The sequence below is a fragment of the Dermacentor albipictus genome, chromosome 3, assembly GCF_038994185.2.
Source record: "Dermacentor albipictus isolate Rhodes 1998 colony chromosome 3, USDA_Dalb.pri_finalv2, whole genome shotgun sequence".
NCBI lineage: Eukaryota > Metazoa > Arthropoda > Arachnida > Ixodida > Ixodidae > Dermacentor > Dermacentor albipictus.
Window position 1 is genome coordinate 37,339,003 of NC_091823.1, and position 18,900 is coordinate 37,357,902.

The window sequence follows — 18,900 nt, forward strand, 5'->3', positions numbered from 1 at the left end:
GAATCGGCTAGCAGAGCGCAAGAACGCTCGGCGGGGGATCACACAGAAAGTCTGCGTACATGGGACACAAACCGGTTACAGAAACCATGCGCAACATCCACTCTGCACGTTTCCACGACAACCAAAGTCGCCGGCCCCCATGTGTAATTTCACCGCAGCAGTCTACATCAAGGGTCTGAATAACCAGGGTGTCTATCAAGTTGACATTTCCAAATTCCCTGAGGTTTCCAAGTTTTCCCTGAGTGCCTTTCCAAAATTCTCTGAGTGACCCAGAAATTTGTTTTATGTAAAGATGGGCTGACACCATTTCACCCAATGCTGTCACTCTCTTAGTCCAGTTTTGAATAGAAAAATGACTTAGTCCAGTTTTGAATAGTAAGGAGCAGCATTTATTTTGCTGCAAAAGAAAACAGAAGGCAGGTGTTAGCAAAATGCACAGCGAATAAAATATCTTCGAAAAATGGTAAAACCCACTGCAAATTGAGTTGAGCATTCTCAAATACGAATAAAAAGGAGATGCATACAGTAGCAAATATTTTCAAATATGAGCTATTTCTATCAAGTTATAGCAAGCTCATTGGTATGAGGCCCAAACTTCGTAACTAATGAGATTCTCTCTCAATAGCTGGAAAGTCAACCTCAACTGCCTTGACATACTCTCAGCCTGCATACAACGCCTCAGTGTTGCCTTTCACTGCTTTTTAAATGTTTATTTGATTTGGATGACGGTCACCTGCATCTCGGCGTCAGCCACCACTTTGATTTTTGAGCTCAAGCTCCTTGAAAGAAGCGATGGCATGCTTACTTTCTTGTTCATTCCTCAATGCGTAGATCCTTTGTGTTCTCATCCTACTTGTTGTACAGTCAACGTCCGATTTTTCGAACTCCCTAGGTGTTGCAAAAACGTCCGAAAAATTAGGCAGTTTGAAAAAAAGAATGCATGTATTTTATTGCCCTTATGTGTTTAAATTGCCACGAGCACATCTGGAAAAGCTCTGAAGGCCTGCCAGTACACTTATTTGGCATATCGGTGCTCCTACTGTGACAGGAGATGACGGGTGCATGCGTGTATAATTAAGAAATACATCATGTGTTCAAGAGAACAGACTCATGGGCTAGTTGGTACTACATAACTAGCGCTGCGTCTTCATTTCCTTCTCTTGTCCTTGTGTTGCTGTTTTTTTTGCACTTTGTCTCAACATAATGTGTCCCATAAGAATTGCCCCTTCCCAAACTTGTTATGCTTCACCACAATACATCTGCGAATGCTTCACCGCATGGCACAATTGTACTAAGGCAAAACTAACTTTCAGAAACTGGCTTTATGCGACGCATTGTGCTTTCCGAACACTGAAGCCATGGAATTGCGATGGCCACAAAGGCAGAATCAGTGCCATTGCTGACTGCAGTAATTCTTTCAATAAAAAACATGGCATCGAACGGCAAGAAGCTTAATAGTGAACGTCAAAGCAGCTGGGCCTAGTGTTGCGGCAGTGGTGGCTACGGCTGCCATTGGATCTGCGTGCGACAGCGCCGGTTCGAGGCGGCGAGGCAATCGAAACGGCAACGATGGTGGCTTTAATTAGTGTTGTTTCGAACTTTCGGTCATGGCAAAAAGTCCAGAAAATCGGACGGCGAAGGGTTCTTGCATCCGAAATTTCAGATACATTTTCAGTAACATTCTATAGGGTACATATTGGTGCTGCGAATCCATCGGAATTATCGGGCATCCGGAAAGTCGGCAGTTTGACTGTAAACTGGCAACTCATCCAGCCGATAACACAGCGTCAAAGACAATTCATTGCGATTCCCTCTTACTCAAGCCAGCATTACAGAGACTTTCATTCCCTTTCAATAAAGTTACAGCTAATTTTCCCTGACAGAAGCACTAATTCCCCGAGTTTTCCCTGAGTATTTCCAAACTACTCAAAATCCCTGAGAATTCCCAGTTTTCCCGGTTTTCTTGGTTGGTAGACACCCTGATAAGTCTTATGATGAAAAACGAAGGGCATGGCAGCAACTGAAGTTAAGTCAGTTATAAATGGCTGCAGTGCCATAAATGTATGCTGCCATTCTTGTGCCTATTCTAACGCACTGTGTTAATTTTTGAATTAATGTACAAATAAGAAACTGTTTTTGAATATTGTGAATGTTTCCATAATAAAATTTCCACGTCTGATGACCACAAGCTGGGAGAAATGGGAAACAATATGTGTACAGTAAAGTTGTATTTCTTCAATGCCACCCGTAAATCGAAGGTAGAGTGAGCTCCCAAACATTCAAATAGTGTACTAGCAAAAGCAATTATGTATTCAAAACTAGTCTATCTTGTCGCATCTGCGACAAGTTGTCATACCAGGGCAGCAGTGACTGCAAAGTAGCAGCGGCTAAAAGCTGGAAGAGAAAGAGTAATCACGTAATAGCTGCCTACTAAGTATACATGGAAGTGAGCTACAGTTTTTAACATGTGAACATGTAAATTTAAAGCGATGCTAAGATATTTTTTTATCGAATAGTGTATTACACGCCAGCCCGGACAGTTGCATGCACAGAACTGCTGAAATAAAGGGATGGTACAGTGTGCACGTAGTCAGTCATTTTGCACAAACAGAAAACTTGAGAAAAAGAATGGGTGCGAGGAAATATGTTAGAATGTCTGGTGGTTGCATGGCAATGACCACCCGGCCATTCATACGTGAATGGCTGTGAATGGTGTTGGTTACTGTAACAGCCCCATTTGCGTATAGCATTGAAGTAATCAGCCAAGCTGCTTTAAATATACTTCAGGCACCTCGCATTAACGAGCGCATCCGTGCAGATGCACTTTCCTTACGAACAGCTGAACAACTATAGCTGAAGTACAGTGAACTCGCTAAACCAACGCACCCCGTTTTTGTTCCTAGCTTAGAACTGATACACGGGACACGGAAACATTTCATCGTTTCGTGTGTGTATATGAACGTTTTCTTTTGTTGTTGCCTTCCGAAGTACCGGTTAGCAAGTTTCTCGCAAGAAACCCCCTTCAGTATAATGCTGTACCACTGCAGGCTGCAGTGCAGCCGGCGGCATTTGTCAAGAGAGGTCGACTCCAGCGCCGCCACATCATTCCACACTGAATGGCCCGTTCCCGGGAAGCTGCTCGGGCCACTAGAAAGACTTAGAGTTTACTGTAACAGAATGCAGCCATTTTGCGAAGCAACACAATGTTGTGCGTACGAACCGGGTACCGATTTTGCTTGAAGATGGAAGTGACGCAAGCTATTTCTGCCCGAATCTGTGCCTCGGTGGCAGAGCAAGTGCGAGCAATCCGGCGCAGAGCGAGTTGATGCAAAACAACCAGCAGAAAGTGCGAACCCGGTCCAGATCGACCAGTGAAAAACGCCATAATCCCCGTGCTTATTTTTCAAAAGTGGGAGTGAGAGAAAAGCAGCCTTACCTGTGGGTCACAGCGGAAGTGGTGCTCATAACGGTGCAAGTCAGTCACGAGGTCACTAGGACAGTTGCATTTAACTTTGCGCTCAACAAAGCGCAGGTTGAGGAAGATGTCCCGAAACTTCTGATCCATTCCGGCTTCATCCAGATGGTAGCCCAGGTACCAGTAGAAGTAGCCACGGCCACACGGCATTGTCCAAGGCTCCCAGCGCTTGAGCAGCTTTTCTACAAACTGCCGGTGGAGATCCTGATGGCACAAGACCAGACCCAGCAAGGGACAAATCACTAAACTTGCAACTTTCCTCTTTCAGTGAGAAGAATCTGTTCTACTGGCTTTGAAAACTACTACATTCTAAAACACTGGGAAAGGCAGATAAAACATTTTTTAAGATAGTGCTAGCTTAGAATATCTTATAATGGTGAAATTTCACTGATGGATCTAGACATAGTCATGGCTAAACAAAGTTGTAGAAGACATACACTCAGTCATCATAGAAACTGCTCTATTGTATAACCACTTGGGGGTTGCAATGGCTGCTTGCTAATGTGTACTACACAGTTAAACCTGGATATAACGAAATTGACAAATGCTCGAAAAGTTTCATTACAAAGAGGTTTTCGTTATATGCAGTTTCGGCATGAAAATCTGAAAAAGAAATGCACAAACTGAACAAAGTGGGAAGTGGAGGTACTTACCCAAAACACATTTATTTAGCGGCAAAAAAATTGTTATTTTGCTCTGTTGCTTGTTTGTGAGAGATAACACTGAATGCTTGTAAGACATCAAGGAACACCACGCTGCACCATCATGGTCTAGCAAGCGTGTGACGCAGCGCAATATGTCAATGGCATCCAGTGCTTCCTTTGGAGAAGGCAAAGCACATGATGAATCGACTTCTGAAGATTCATTGTTGTCACTGTGATATCGGACAATTCCCACCAGCACCTCCGATCTCTTCAGAATGCACAGTCGTCCGCATACAAAAAAATTACAAAGCTGCATGTCATCCAAGGCTGCTTCATTCGTACGCAGTGAAACCCAAGCTTCGGCGAGATAAGGTGGACCTGAAAGCTCCTTCTCTCCGCTGTCGGTTTCCACACCCTGAACCGGTTCCCGAGCCTGAACTAGCTGGGATGCCAAATTTGGGAGCTACATCCTTTTTTTTCGCCTTCAGAAACAGCGTCCAAGATGACCATTTTGTCTTCAAGAGTGAATATTTTATGTTTCTTCATAGAGCACTCATCCTTGGAGTGATACACCGAAGTGACTGGAAGCATGGACACAGGAGCCAACTCGAGCGCACGCACGGCGCCAAAAATGAAGGAAGAGACAAAGAGAGACCACAAGTCCACAAGACACAAAAAGCTACAGTCCTTTTCTTCTTAGTAGTGTCACTTGGTGTCAGGTTAACGAAGTGAAGTGCTGAGACTTCTGCAGCTATAAAAGAATGGCACTGCTGAAGCACAGCTGGAAATAATCAAGGGGCTTTAGCTGCCGGCGACCCACAAGTGGCAGCTTGTTCGGAGTAACATTGCTGCCACTTGTGGGTCGCCGGCAGCTAAAGCCCCTTCATTATTTTCAGCGGCGCTTCAGCAAGCGGAGGGAAGTTTGAAGGGAGGAGGAAATAAGGACACGGCCGCGGCAGCAAGAATTGTGTTGCAGGCCGGCGCAAGGGCCACAGGGGGTACCTCAATGTGCACACGCAGACATGCGCGGACAAGCATCATCGCTCCTTACTCTCTACGCCGGCGGCACTCTGCAGAAGCCTCGCTGTCGTGCATTCTAAGTGTGATGACACCGCTTTATACTATGTCGGCAGCAGGGCAACCGCAGGAGCTGCATGCAGCTGCTGCTCGCACTAAAATAACAAAATTTAGGGTAAAATCACTAGGTGGTCAGCAGGGGGAATTCGTTATTTCCAGGGTGTCTCCCACCGCCGCTTTGTTACATAGAGGTCACAAATATATGTACTTTTATGGAGTGACGGCAGGGAATAGAAAAACTTCGGAATATTGAGGAATTCAGAAGAACTTCATTTTGGCCTAGTTGGTATTTACTGCATATCATATTGAGGAATTCATTGTATGGAGGCTCGTTATAGGCAGGTTTAATTGTGTTCACTTTTTATTGTGTACAGGTTAAATACACTACCTTGACTAACAATGCGGTTGATGCAGCAGTGTGAAAGAACACCTACTTCTGCCTTTTCGTAATGTGCACTCGAAGCAGACACCAGTGATTAAGGTAAATTATTCCGACTATGTGAGGGTGGCAACACCTATATCAATGAAAGAAACAAAATATGTGTATTTTTTACATGCATAAATATTCCTTGGATACTGTGGATGTTTACTCGCATATTGAGCGCACTTCATTTTTTCTTCAAAACAACCAATCCAAAGTTAGGGGCGCATTAATTATGTGGGTTAATTTTTATGGGAACTTTTTTTGAGAAAGCAAATATTGAAGAGCAAGAGAAACAGTCAAGCCTGAGGAGAGACAGGAGAAGCAGGGTGCAAGGCAGCCTTCTCCAGACAGCCTGCACCCAATCAGCTATTAAATCAGCAGGCATCCAACTTTTCCTGTTGGGCTCATACATGTGTGCCTGTTGGGAAGTTGGCCTTAAGTATAATCTTCCTCAAGAAAAGAAAAGAAAAGAAAATGTAGATTCCATGCACTGAGGGTACCAGTTTAGGTGAAGCTTTTATTGCTGTTTGCGAGGATGCTTCTATTCTACAGCGACCATTGAGAAGTAAAAAGCGCACAAGTAAGATGAATGCATTTCCAGCGGGAAACAGCTGCCTCAATGTGAACTTGTGGCACTCCAACCTGAAGATTCCGCACGTGAAGATGAAGGAATGACGATGATGATAAAATGATGACACAATGACAATTGAAAATAGCAAATGCATGACAACAATGGAATGATGACTTAACCCTTTCAGGGTTGATGTTTTTCACCATATGCGACTGCCCAGGGTCAATTTTTTTTTATTGCGGATTCCAATTCTTCTGAGGGACCTATTTAGAAAAAAAATTACCGTAATTCTTCTAGGGTGACTGCAAAGTGAGAAAAAAACATTTTGCATTGGTAAATATGTACTGTTTATTCATGAATAAAAACAATAAAAGAAGGAAATAAACTTATAAGAATTACAAATTTGATGCGTTGTTATACACATAGTTTTAGGTTTAGAAAATACACACGAGAATATTTCACAAGTCTCAAATGTTCCTGCTCTTACACTAATATTTACGTCCATAGTGTAATCGAATTGTGTAGGTGAGCGCACGGCACTCAAGATAACTGTGGTTGTGTGCCCATCAAGAAAGCAAAACATGGGACTAACTTCCGCTAATCTTCATCTTAGCACCAACCAGAGGCAATTAGTTTTCGCGCGTCAACAAAAAAGAAAAAAGAAAAGGAAACACATGCACAACGGCATCCTCCCTATCCGCACCCCTGTGAGCGATTAGTAACGAGATAGCCATCAGTTTTGCGAGCGAGCGCAAGAAACTAAAACCTGAACCGCCAACCGCCCGCGTGCCAACGTGCGAGCAGTAGTATATAGGCGTGCCGGAGCAAAGTAGCTCTAAAACAAACCATGCAACGAAAAACGAGAGAGGGAGGCGCCAGAAAGAAATTCCCTGTATTCCCACATAGTGCAGCACATGCCAGAAAAGAAAAGGTTAGGAAATACGCGCGCTTTTTAAACGTGCAGACGGCGCCGAAAATATATGGCATCGACCATTTTGGGATTGTTCGTTGCACCGTATATTTACGACATTGGCCCTAAAAGGGTTAATGCAAACGAAGGAATGGTAATGATGCAATAAAGAGAGTGACGACTGCATAATGACAACAGCAAGGCAATCAAGAAATAACTATGACGCAATGACGATGACAGCAAAACGGCAAAGGCATGACAAATATGAAAATGTAGGCAATGAAAACATGACCATGGCGCCACAATGAAGCAGTATGTAGAATGACATATATCTTGTACTGCTCTAAGCTGTCCCATTTTGCACTGTATCTGGCATCAGTATGCACTACATCAGTGAGCAGTAAATCATGCAATACAGCAGCAGCCAGTACCCACAAAACAAAGGAAAGAAGCAAAGAAAGTAAGACACCAGCAGCTTACAGCCATCTGCCGTTATTGCCAGCATCACAGTGCAGTGCTTCTTTTCAGCACCTGTTGTTTTGACAAACACGCTGCCAGCACCTCTTCCCTCAACTGTCCTGCTTATACAGTAAACCCTTGTTAACTCTAACACTAATGGTCAAAATATAGCTCAAGTTGAAATTTTTTTTCCTGGCTCAGTGTCAAATCCATATGTATTTTTCATCTCTTATCTTGAAATGCTTTTGCGCTGTACTCTGGGTATCTCGAAATCTCAACTACGAAAGTCACTACCCAGAAATTTCCATACTTGGTGTACAGCAGCGACATTGGCAAAAAGTGACAATACCGCAAGTTTCTAGCAAATTCCACTTCATTCTTTGCCACTCTGTGCATCTACTGTTCACAGCCAGCTGTGATCTCATTGATTAATGAGGGTGGAGTGTCGCTCCAACCCTCCACGAAGTGCGATGAGCTTGAGAAGGTGAACGTGACCTTCACGACATGAATGCTCACATGTGCGCACAGAGTGTCATCAGTCTGCCTATTCGCTGTGCTCTGCAATTTCTATGTTTGTGGATCCATGCACTATGGCATGTAAGTTGTGACATTTGACTATAAATTTAGTGTATACAGTGGAATCTCGATGATACGAATCTCACGAGGTCACGAAAAATATTTGTATTAGCTGGAATTCGAGGAGAGTCAGAGGTGAACTCACTCAGGCACACCTACGTAAAAAGCATTTATTTCTTGAAGAAAAAGTATCTAATGTCCTTCTGCTTCTTTTTCTTTGTCAGGTCACTTAGCAGACTTTGTTCAACTCCATAAAAACGCATGCATGTGTCATCGCTGACTTCATCTGCGGCCATACAGAACACCAGCTGCGTTTACTTCTTTAAACCAAGTCAGGAGAGTCTCCTCAAGCTTCACGTCCTGAGCGATCTTCACTTGCTTCATGTTGACGCTGAACGTAAGCACATTTTTTATGATAGAGCCTCGCTGTGCAACAATTGTGCTCAGTGTTGATGTTGCGAGGCCTAGCTCTTAACTCCATCCGCTACCTCTTAGGATATTCATCAGCCTTTCGAAGAATGTCTAATTTCTCTTTAAAGGAGAGCGCTTTCTGCTTGTGAGACATAGCTCGTTGCGACTAGGCAAAATGGTGCAAACACAAAGAACGCGCCCCGAAGCACGGCGGCCACTCCGTCCAATGCCACGCGGAAAAGAAGGAAAGGCACAAAAGCAACAGAAGTGGCACCGCTTCAAGCTCTTCGCACCCAGTCGCGACCTCCGCACTGTCCGGCGCCGCGTCCGCGCCTCCGCACCGAAAGAGAAAGGGAGAGATTGCGTGACTGAGCGCTGTTCTCTTTCGCGGTCGTCAGTGGGGCGGCGTTTATTAAGGCGAAAGCCTTTAATAGACAGTTGTAGTTTCACGTACATAAAGGATTTCCGTACGTAGAACTCTTACGTGTGAGTAGTGCGCCTGCGCAGAACACCAAGGGTTTGCTTGAGTCTCACGGACGTACATGAGACTCAAAATTTTGCGTGCGTTCCTTGCGCACGTAGAGAGCTCTGCACAGCAGTCTCGCGAGATCTCGAACAAGCAAGAGCATCACTGCAAGATGGCAGCCAAACACGCCGACAAGGCAGCCCTGCGCCTTCATTTTTCTAAAAAAGGACTTGGATTTGTTGCGAGATGTAAGGGAGTGCAACCCTTTGGAAAACAACAAGGGAGTGCAACCCTTTGGAAAACAACATGTGGTATAGCACTTCTAGGCATTGCGAAGCTCTGATCGGCACAAGTACACACTTTTACGTGTTTTGTGTGCCAATCCAACTCGACTGGCTGGGCTTTGATTTGTCTTGGGTGTCAATGGCTGCAGCAGAATAAAAGTGAGGCGTGCAGACAGGACACAAGAGTAGAGAAGTGGACAACACTTCTCTACTCTTGTGTCCTGTCTGCACGCCTCACTTATATTTTGCATAATGAATCCTTACCAACTAGCTCAGCTTTCTGTCGTTCTAGGCTACAGCAGTGTTTATACCTGGCGATAGATGGCAATACATGGTCGCTTTTAGCATGCGTCGTGTACGTGCAGCTAAAAGCGTTTCAGGTGCAGTGCGCGTATGGTACGCAGAGCTTTCATGTTTGCATGCGTGAAGTCTTTGCGTATGTGCAACTAAAACTGTCTAATAGCTCATACTCGCGACGGCGTCTGTACGTGCACTGGAATCGTACCAACTGTGGCCTCTCCTCTGCACCAATGGGGGGCGCAGCTGTGCATAGCAACCGTGACGTCACACAGTAGCAGTAGAACGAGCGTGCGCGTCGGCGATGGCAGCTACATTGCTGCTCTTTTGCCAGATGTCTCGTTGCAGTCGAGTGAGTGAGACGCACGACTCTGAAGCGGCCCAGTGATTCTGTGCCAAGCGGTTCGGGGAAGTGGCAGCGGACATCGGATTCCCCCAACACCAAACACCAGAAGAACAAGGAGCGAATGCAAGGGAGGCAGAACAGAAATGCCAACAGTGACCGATTAGATCGCTGGGTACCAAAGGCAGGGAAGCAGAACAAAAGCGGCAGCAGTGACAGGCGATATCCCCGAACACCAAAGCGAATGAACTGGAGCACAGACGGCAGCAGTGACTGGCCATGTCACCGAACAGCAAAGCCAGGGAAGCGGAGCGCAGGCGGCAGCAGCGTCTGGCTTTCGCCAAGAGCACTTTAGAATTTCCAAAGTGTCTTTAGTAATTTTCGTATCAACCGACACAGGTCGAAAATCTATTCGTAACAACCGTTCTCTAGCACATTGCAAAGTAACGGGGCTCGGCCGGGACCACAAAAAATTCGTATCATCCACAAATTCGTGTTAGCTGTGATAGCAACATTGAGATTCCACTGTACTGCAAGAATTGCGCGAGAATGGTGGTGTCTCAGTAGTGCAAATCACTGCCGTTGGAGCGTAAGGCTGCCCTCATAAAAGAGTTAGAGAAAGCAAGGAATTCGGTATTTTTTCGTCCAGCGATTTCTCTTCCGATGCCGTTTATTGTCGCGCTTCATCAATGGTCATAGCGACGCTCTGCCCACATTATCAATGGAATAAGGCAGCCGAGAACAATGGATGAAAGAGTGGCATATAATCAAGCTGAAGGCAAGGTTACAAAATCACAGCCCTGGGGCAGTATTCCCAGTCGATTACTTTTTGCGATATGAGCACTTTCACAATACTATTTTATGTGACTACAATTTGGACACATCAGTGCCTACATGCAAGAGCGTTTGCTTGGCTCTTTGCCAGGATCACTGTTGTCCATAGATGCCAGACTTGTCAGGTGCCGAGTTGCGCAATATCTCACAAAAATCAAATACCACTCCCGGTATTATTGACCTTTTGCGAGAAATTTAGCAGCTACTGGCACCTATTTCAAAGGCTCTATTGTAGTTCATGCACAACCAGGGGCTTATATTTTCGTGGATTCACTTGCCGTATTTACTCAATTCTAACACGCCCTTGATTGTAACGCACATCCGTTTTCCGTGACCAAAAGAAAGGAAAAAAAAAAATGCCCTCGATTGTAACACGTGACCTAAAGAAAAGTTCTTTACAGTACCACGCAACTCATTCTTTCCTAAAGAAATGCAACTTTCATTTGGGAAAACAAATATTTACTCGAAATGCACTAAAGTTACGATAAATAAAAGCGTTGCAGTCTCACCTGAAAGGTGAAGCATCAATTTTGACAGCAAATTACAGTGCAGCCCACTTATAACGGCACCACACATAACGATATATTGGTAATAATGATGAACAGACTTCAGGTTATCAACATATGCGGGCTAAGAGAAAAAAAAAACACACATAGAACGATATGTTATTCACCACTTATCGGATATCACAATCGAAATTCTGCCTTTAGGGTGGCATTTTCCATGCAGAATAATCGCAACATTTGCATTGCTAAATTCTCCTTAACCTAGACAGGCCGAAAAGTTTGCCTATGCGAGTTCGTATCTGCCGCCATTACCGCGCAGTGCATCCCGCCAGCGTACCGATAGTGAAAGCCATGGAAAGCATCGGAAGTTAGCACAGCATGCTACAAGGTGGCACCAGCTGTTTCGCATCAGTGTCGCCAGCGAGCGTCTAGAAAGAAGAAAATAAAAGCAAAAAGCAAACCACGCCGGCGCTCCCTTTCTACAATCTCCCTCTCTTCCCTTCAGTGAGTGCGGAAATGTGCCGCGGAAGCAGTGGTAGGTGCGTCGACAGAGCACAAAGCTGTTTCGCCTAAGACGAAGCTGCAAATTTTGCAAGACTCAAAGTACGAGCTCGCACAGTCGATAACGATGATTCTGAAAACCATGAGCGCCACAATCATGAAGGCTAGAACCAGCGACCATGCTGATCAATGGAAACGGCGTACTTTGTGCACCAGGGTGAAACCCCACATGTGTGAAACCAACATGGTAGCAGCCGCTGACATTACCGAACTCTGGGAGCATGTCAATACTGGCAATAGATGGTACTTCAATGGAGGAGTTTCTGAGTACAGATAGCGCCGCCTCGTTCTGCAAAGAATCTCCAACGGGGTGATCATTGTCGTGACACAGACCGTGGCGTGGCGCGGCGGAGGCGACGACAGCAGCGGCAGTGACAACGAGATTGACAGTGGCCCGTCTTTGACACCAACCCCAACGTTCACGCAAAGTACACTGTTGCCGAGAGAGTCGCTCACTGATTTCATGCACGTTATATTATGTGTCCCTGTGTGTCTTCTTCTGTCCCATCTTTTAATTGCGCTACCGTACACCCCTTAAAGCTATACTATAGCCACCAGTGTTCACGCCGCCGCTGGACGCGATGCACACCCCGGCTGTGGACCAGAAACTGCAGCGAGAGCAAGTGCAGACTTCTGACTATTTCAGCGCACCTAACACTTTACAAGCTGTTTAAAGGTGTAAATAAATGTTTCATTTTTCACACGCAACTTTTTACAATGCCAATTTTCCATTGTAAGTGGCAAATTTGTTATCGGAGCTACGCAGGTAAGTTCAGCAGCTTTTTTTCTTTTTTTACGGCAGTCTAGATATAGTGATGATCGGTTATAACGATCAAATTTTTTGTTCTTCTTGATGTCGTTATAAGTGGATTGTACTGTAGTAGACAGCTATATGACAAGTAAAGTTAGTAGATTTATCGGTCATATAAGCTTTTAAACGTTCACTTACTAACTAAATTAACAAGCATGGTGTCATGCGCGCACAAGCAAACAAACACGTCTGACTCAATGACCACAGAAACATTTAATCAAAACGCTGGAGTGATGAAATGCAGCAGCAGGAGTGAGTGAATTGATCTTTGTGCGGCCTGTCACTTCAGCGTGAACTAAGTGACGAGAATACAGCCTGGTGCACCTAAATCTGTCTCCATCACAGATTGCTTTCAAGATATGGGCCGCGCAGCCACAGGAGTGGAACGCCTCTCCTGTTTACGCCAGTCCGGCGCACAAGTTTCGGGAACTCCGAACGCCCGTGATGTGGCCTGATTTCTGTCTGTCTCCGAAAACATGATCACTTTACTTTTAATTGTAGCATCGTGACGAACTCTGAGTGTATTCGCAGTCGGCACTTCCATGCTGATAGAGCAAGTGCAGAAAACGGGAAGACGGACGGTGCACTAACCTAAGCCAAAGGAAGCATTGCCTAAGCACACGTACTGCAGCACATGAAGGAAGCTACAGCAGCTAGGCTCGAAGCCCGTACGAGGTGACCATTTCGAAATGCCGATGGCAATATGGTAACGCAGATTTAGGGTCATACTCGATTCTAATGCGCACACAATTTTCTGACCTTATCTATCGAGAAAAAAAGTGCACATTAGATTTGAGTAAATACGGTAAGTGCGTATTAGATTCGAGTAAACGCGGTATCTCAAAACTCCGCTTATCTCAATTTTTTTTTCACCCTTTTACAATTTCGTGTAACAGGGTTTTACTGTTTGTGTACAGTGAAAGCTCGATATACCGAACTTCAAGGGACTGTGGTAAATTGTTCGTTATTCTGAAAGATCGTTTAGTGAATGTCCCTAAATTAACCATTCTGCCCATCAACCGATCAGTTCATAAGCTGTCACCATATGAGCTATCCACGAAAACATCGCTGTTGGCTCTCGGCACTCACCGTTGCTATTTTCCATAGATTCCGCCACTACGCACCACCGAAGCACCGTATAGTAGACAGCTTTAATTTAGTGTACGCTATAATATAGCGGGTTGTTACTGCGCATGCCCAGAACGCTAAAGGACCCACAGCATATAGCGTACGCATGCTATTTCTCAGATTTAGTGTTAGCGTCTATGCGTGGTTCGCATAGTTTGCGGGAAATATGACGGCAGTCCTGGCTGCCCGCTTTGAAATGAATTTGCAGTTGCTTTTGTAAAGTGCACTTCGTTCGTAGCAAATGACTGTGTAAACAGCTTTCGCTTACTATCAGGCCACTTCGACAACAGAGTTTTATCGATAAGCTTGTAGAGTTTTCAAGATCTCTTCTCGTTTCAAACAAGGCGAAGCCTAATGAAAGAAACCTTCAAGGTGTCAGCACCACCTATTGGTAAAGCCGGGAGATAGCCGCAACCGCAACATATGGCCTCCGAGATCGGAAGATCTCGCTGGCCAACTACAACAAACATGCGCCGCTTAGCGTACACTGCACTACAGCGCATAGCATACACAAATATAGCGTACACTACGCTAACTGTCTATTAAGAGTGACACACACAAAACAGACGCCGACACCGAGAAAACTACCGACAAAAAGGTAGCTCCATGTCGCCTCCAAAGTGCAATGTTTGTTTTTCACATTTCTTGCCCATGGACACCGCAACTGTCTCGCTCGAGGAGGACACGTGAACTATGCCAAAGCGCAAGCGCACATAAAACAACACCATCTGCAAAGTGCAAAGTGCAATTGTGTGGCATCCGCGCAAGTATGGAGGTTACATTTCACAGCACACGTACCTAGTACAACCACAGAAAGAAGTGCGAGAGAAAGAGGCGTGAGCAGAAAGAAGAGTGAAAGAAGGAAGAGATGCACCTCTCTTGTTAGGAGACACTTTTCTGGGCGGAGCATGCGCTCACAAAGCTTGATGCATTGTTGCCTCTCCTCACCCGCATTCTATTTTTCTCGGGAGCCGTCTCAGGTTATCCAAACCCATGTGCCACAACATCCGCTCTCTGTGCCTTGCCTGCTAGCCTACTGTTTCGGCTGCCCTGAAGGAGACACGGAAATCTACGAAACCCCAAATTTCGTAATATTAGTTCATAGTACTGAGGCATTGTTAACATCACAGGGAAATTACGATGGTTATTGTGAAAAGTTCATTATACTGAAGTTCGTAGTACGTAAATATTTTTAGATTGAGACTATAAGCCAGCAGGGTATTTCTGAAAGTATGTTAATCTAAAAAGTTTGTTAGTTCCTAGTAACAAAGTTTCACTGTATAGCAGTTTACTGGCACTTGCTCACTGTTACCAATTTGTGACAGGATGAACTCTTTGCCCTACCACAAACATATCATAAATCAGTGACACCTTCTCAAAGCAAAACGGCAGCTGTTGGCAAGGTGACGTGCACCTTCTCAAACACAGTTTGCTGCACTGCATAAGCCGTGTGAACCACCCACTGCTAGCTTTGAAATCTGTGGACGTGATGCTGTGCTTTCTAGCTGTGGCTTTCACGTTTCCTGATCTTGTGAAATGACCCAGCCTTCCTTTTGCAAATTCTCAACACAGAAAACTTTTCAGCCTTCAGTCCCTGGAACGCAACGCACCTGATTCATATTTAGCAGCTTGTTGTGCTGCTTCTACCAGTAGTGCACACTAACTTCTTCAACATCGAAATGCTCTCCAACTGTAAGATTCCCATGCTGCACCACGTACTCTGTGCCTTTTGACTTAAAACTGGTCATGTAACTGGAATCAAGGCCCATAGCACACAGCATAATGCAAGTCAGGCAGAAAAGTAGCAACAGACAACATTTATAGCATGGTCGCCTTCAAACAAAACATATGTAGAGCTAATGTATGGCTCACAGGTTCATTTGCTTCTAGCTGTGCAATTGTCTAGGCTTCGTTTTGGTTGGCTGTAGCACTGGAATTACAGCAAAGAGAGTTCATTTTTCCGTAGAGAGAAGGCTCTAAACAAGGGTGCTATCCCGGACATTGTATAATCACACCATATTGTCAGTCGGCTGTTGTGGCGTTCTGAACCAATCATAGATACCGTAGCAGCACTCCAGGCCAATCAGAGCTGACAATATGACAAATTCAGCAATATGGCAGAATTTAGCAATGTTCAGAAATAGCACACCCTGGTAAACTACAGCATGGCCGTTCGTTCATGTGACTGCACGGGACCAAAGATGGGGCCGAGATTATAATGAGGAGGGAAAAGATCCTAATATTGATGAGTGAAGACAGGGATGCATCTATTATGTGAGTGTGTTCATTGTGCAGTAAATGCGAAATAAAAATTTTTTTCAATCAAACAATAAAGTATATACATTTAACATAAGAACCACCAGAGAAGATTCAACAAGCACAACAGACCTTCAGGGAGGTGGCTTTCCTCTTGAGGAAGTTGAGGTAGAGGTCGTGTATCCCATAGGCGTAAGAATTGTGCACAGGCTCCATGCGCACAAGTGACTTCTGCACCAAGCCAGCCATGGCATGCTCCACATCGCCAGCATTCATATCCCACAACACCTCAAACACCTGCAAGACGGTTCAACTGTATTTCAAGCAAAACTTCAGAATGACAAAGGAAAAGGAAGCAAAAGTGGAACAACAGACTAGTTTGCCGGTGGTTAGAACCAAGAGTGCAATGAAGAAGGTTTTACCCCAGAAGCACAGGAGCAGCACCTCACAGCCTCAGCCTTCATCAACAGGACTGTGGTAAAGCCCCTCCATTCACACTCCACTGTCACTTTTGCTAAGTAAAGCCAACCTTTGATATGCGCCGCTGTTCCCCAATTCATACCTCGCACCAGTGCTGCTTTCGATTTTCACTTCAAAGGCTCCCATTTCTAGTAGTTCCACTTCCAAAATTTCCGATTCCTGAATTTTTGCTTGTTGCAGGCTCACACTTCTACGAAGGAGTACTTAACTGACAGCAGTGACATTATTTCGCTCAGAACCATAAGCTCACTCTTAAAGCAGTTGCACCCTTTGTGATCTGCCTTGATTGCATTTCCATTCTTGAAAAATGCTGCGCTCGCTACTTTCCTGTAGAGAATACAATAAAAACATGCCGTTCATGACTTGGAAGTACCGGGCTTGCAGCGTTAAAGAAATGAAATGAGTGCAAGACAGATGACAATTATTTGTCTGGGACAAGATATGCCCCAAAGGGCCAAAACTTTTTTTTAAGATTGTTGGGGCTATGTAAGGTTCCCCTTGAAGCCTGAAGCTGAGGGGATGAGTGAGACAGAAGCACGGAGGAGGAAGGTACGTTGGTGGTACTTAACCTGATCAGCGGAAGCGTGTATGAAGGAGCTTTAGGCTGCGGCACAATAGAGCAAGCACAGGAATCACTCACTGAGCTTGGGATGTCGACGTCTTCGAGAAAGAGAGCGAAGCTTTGCAAGTATCCGAGCTGTTCAGAGTCCAGGCTACTGATGATGAGCTCCAAAGGTACATCGTAGGTGCTGCCGGAACCATGCCTCACTCGACCCTTGACGCGGGCATCTTCGATGTATGGCCTCCACTTGTCAGGCCGCTTGGCATTGGGGATCAGCACTGCCGCTATGTTGGCCATCAAGAGGGGCAACCCTGTGCACACAAGATGATACAAAAGGCAAGTGTACTATAATCTAGACCTTGAAAGCTTCAATCAAGCTACAGCCTTTTTTTTGTTTTAGATGAGCTTAGCTTGTCAACACAATTTAACCAATACAGAAAAATCTCACTAATTTGGATTTCATGTGACCAGATAGAATGCCAGAATTACAGAATGTCAAATGTACCAAGAAAGCAAGAAACAAATGCTTACTACATCAATACACCTTTATTTGCCAAAGAAACCCACTACCCTCCTTCATATTTTGCACAAGATCAGCACAGAAGCCACAATTTATATGTTTCTTGACTGACTGATAAGCAATCGCAGCGACACGAAATGCATGTCTTCAACTCAATAGATGCGATTTTCACTACCGCATGGCCATGCCCATACCAATCATTTTTCACCAGCGAGCTGGCTAGCAGTCAGTCGTTGATCGTGATGTAGCCAGCAAGTTGGAGATTAGCATGTGGGTCACAGTAAAACACTTTTTATCCTCAATGGCGCCCTTGCCGTTTGTGACATTGCATTCCCTAGCACCAAACCAAAACAAAACTCGCTGCAACCATTGCTGATAAATCCGCGGCTGCTATTCTTACGAACGCAGATAGCGACGACGCAGACCCAATGAAACGTGACCAATGTGGTGTCACGTGTGGCAATAAGCAAAATGCAGTAGAATCTCGGGGATAAAATCATGCTTGATACAAATACTCAAAAGTCCTGGCTCAAGTCCATTAGCTTACAACACGCTAAATTTCAAATGTTGCTAAGTGCTTTTTGCACCGTGGCGGATCATATCAGCAACCAAGCCGACGCGCCAGCAGCACCATGTCAGGCTGTTGTCAGGCTGATGAAGACGCTGAATTTCTCAAGACGCTGTGGATGATCACAAGGCGCAATTACCACTTCTGTTGAGAAGTAGTGCTACCTACTTTCTTGAGTCAAGGTGGAGGGTTGAGTGGAGAGACGGTCTAGAATGCAGGGGTTAGAGCACCTAAAACCTGCCTGGACAGTAGTCCTTTGCCAGTGAGGTCATGCTCTTTTATATTTCTATGCAATCCTTGGTTTTCTTCAGCAGGATCACAACGCTCTGCAACTTCATCAGGAGCTGGCAATCACACGCAACCTAGACTTGCCACATCAGCAAGATCGGCGGCACTCACTTACATGGGTAGCCTTATCTCTGTATTCCACACCTTCCGTTGTCTTCAGCCACCGCAAAGGAAAGTAAATGGATTCCAGTACCTTATGCAAATCATGTCCTTATCACCACTAAGTAGCAACTAGGATGCAGCAACAAAAGAAACTCCAGATAACCAGGCAGATCTTAAAATGATGGCCTTAGAACACGAACAGTGCATAGCTCACTGCTACCACAATGTGCACAAAACAAGCGCGCAAATTAATCAAAGGGGCGTCAGCCAACAAATGCGCTCCCTGCATGCAATGTGACTGCAGTAATGAATCAACATTAGTTTTCCGTTCTTGAGCTAACTTTTTT

At 45.0% G+C, this 18,900-nt stretch overlaps 1 protein-coding gene across 3 annotated transcripts in view; it reads right to left on the bottom strand.

The window, feature by feature from the left end:
* The window catches only part of LOC135902401 (apoptotic protease-activating factor 1-like), a 126,237-nt gene that overhangs the window by 61,725 nt on the left and 45,612 nt on the right, over positions 1–18,900 (bottom strand). For all 3 annotated transcript variants that reach the window (XM_065432423.2, XM_065432415.2, XM_070535372.1), the window contains exons 6-8: positions 17,154–17,386; positions 16,166–16,330; positions 3,437–3,679 (exon numbers count right to left, since the gene is read on the bottom strand). In XM_065432423.2, the coding sequence (XP_065288495.2) occupies positions 3,437–3,679; positions 16,166–16,330; positions 17,154–17,386 (641 nt within the window). The remainder of the gene's footprint in view (positions 1–3,436; positions 3,680–16,165; positions 16,331–17,153; positions 17,387–18,900) is intronic.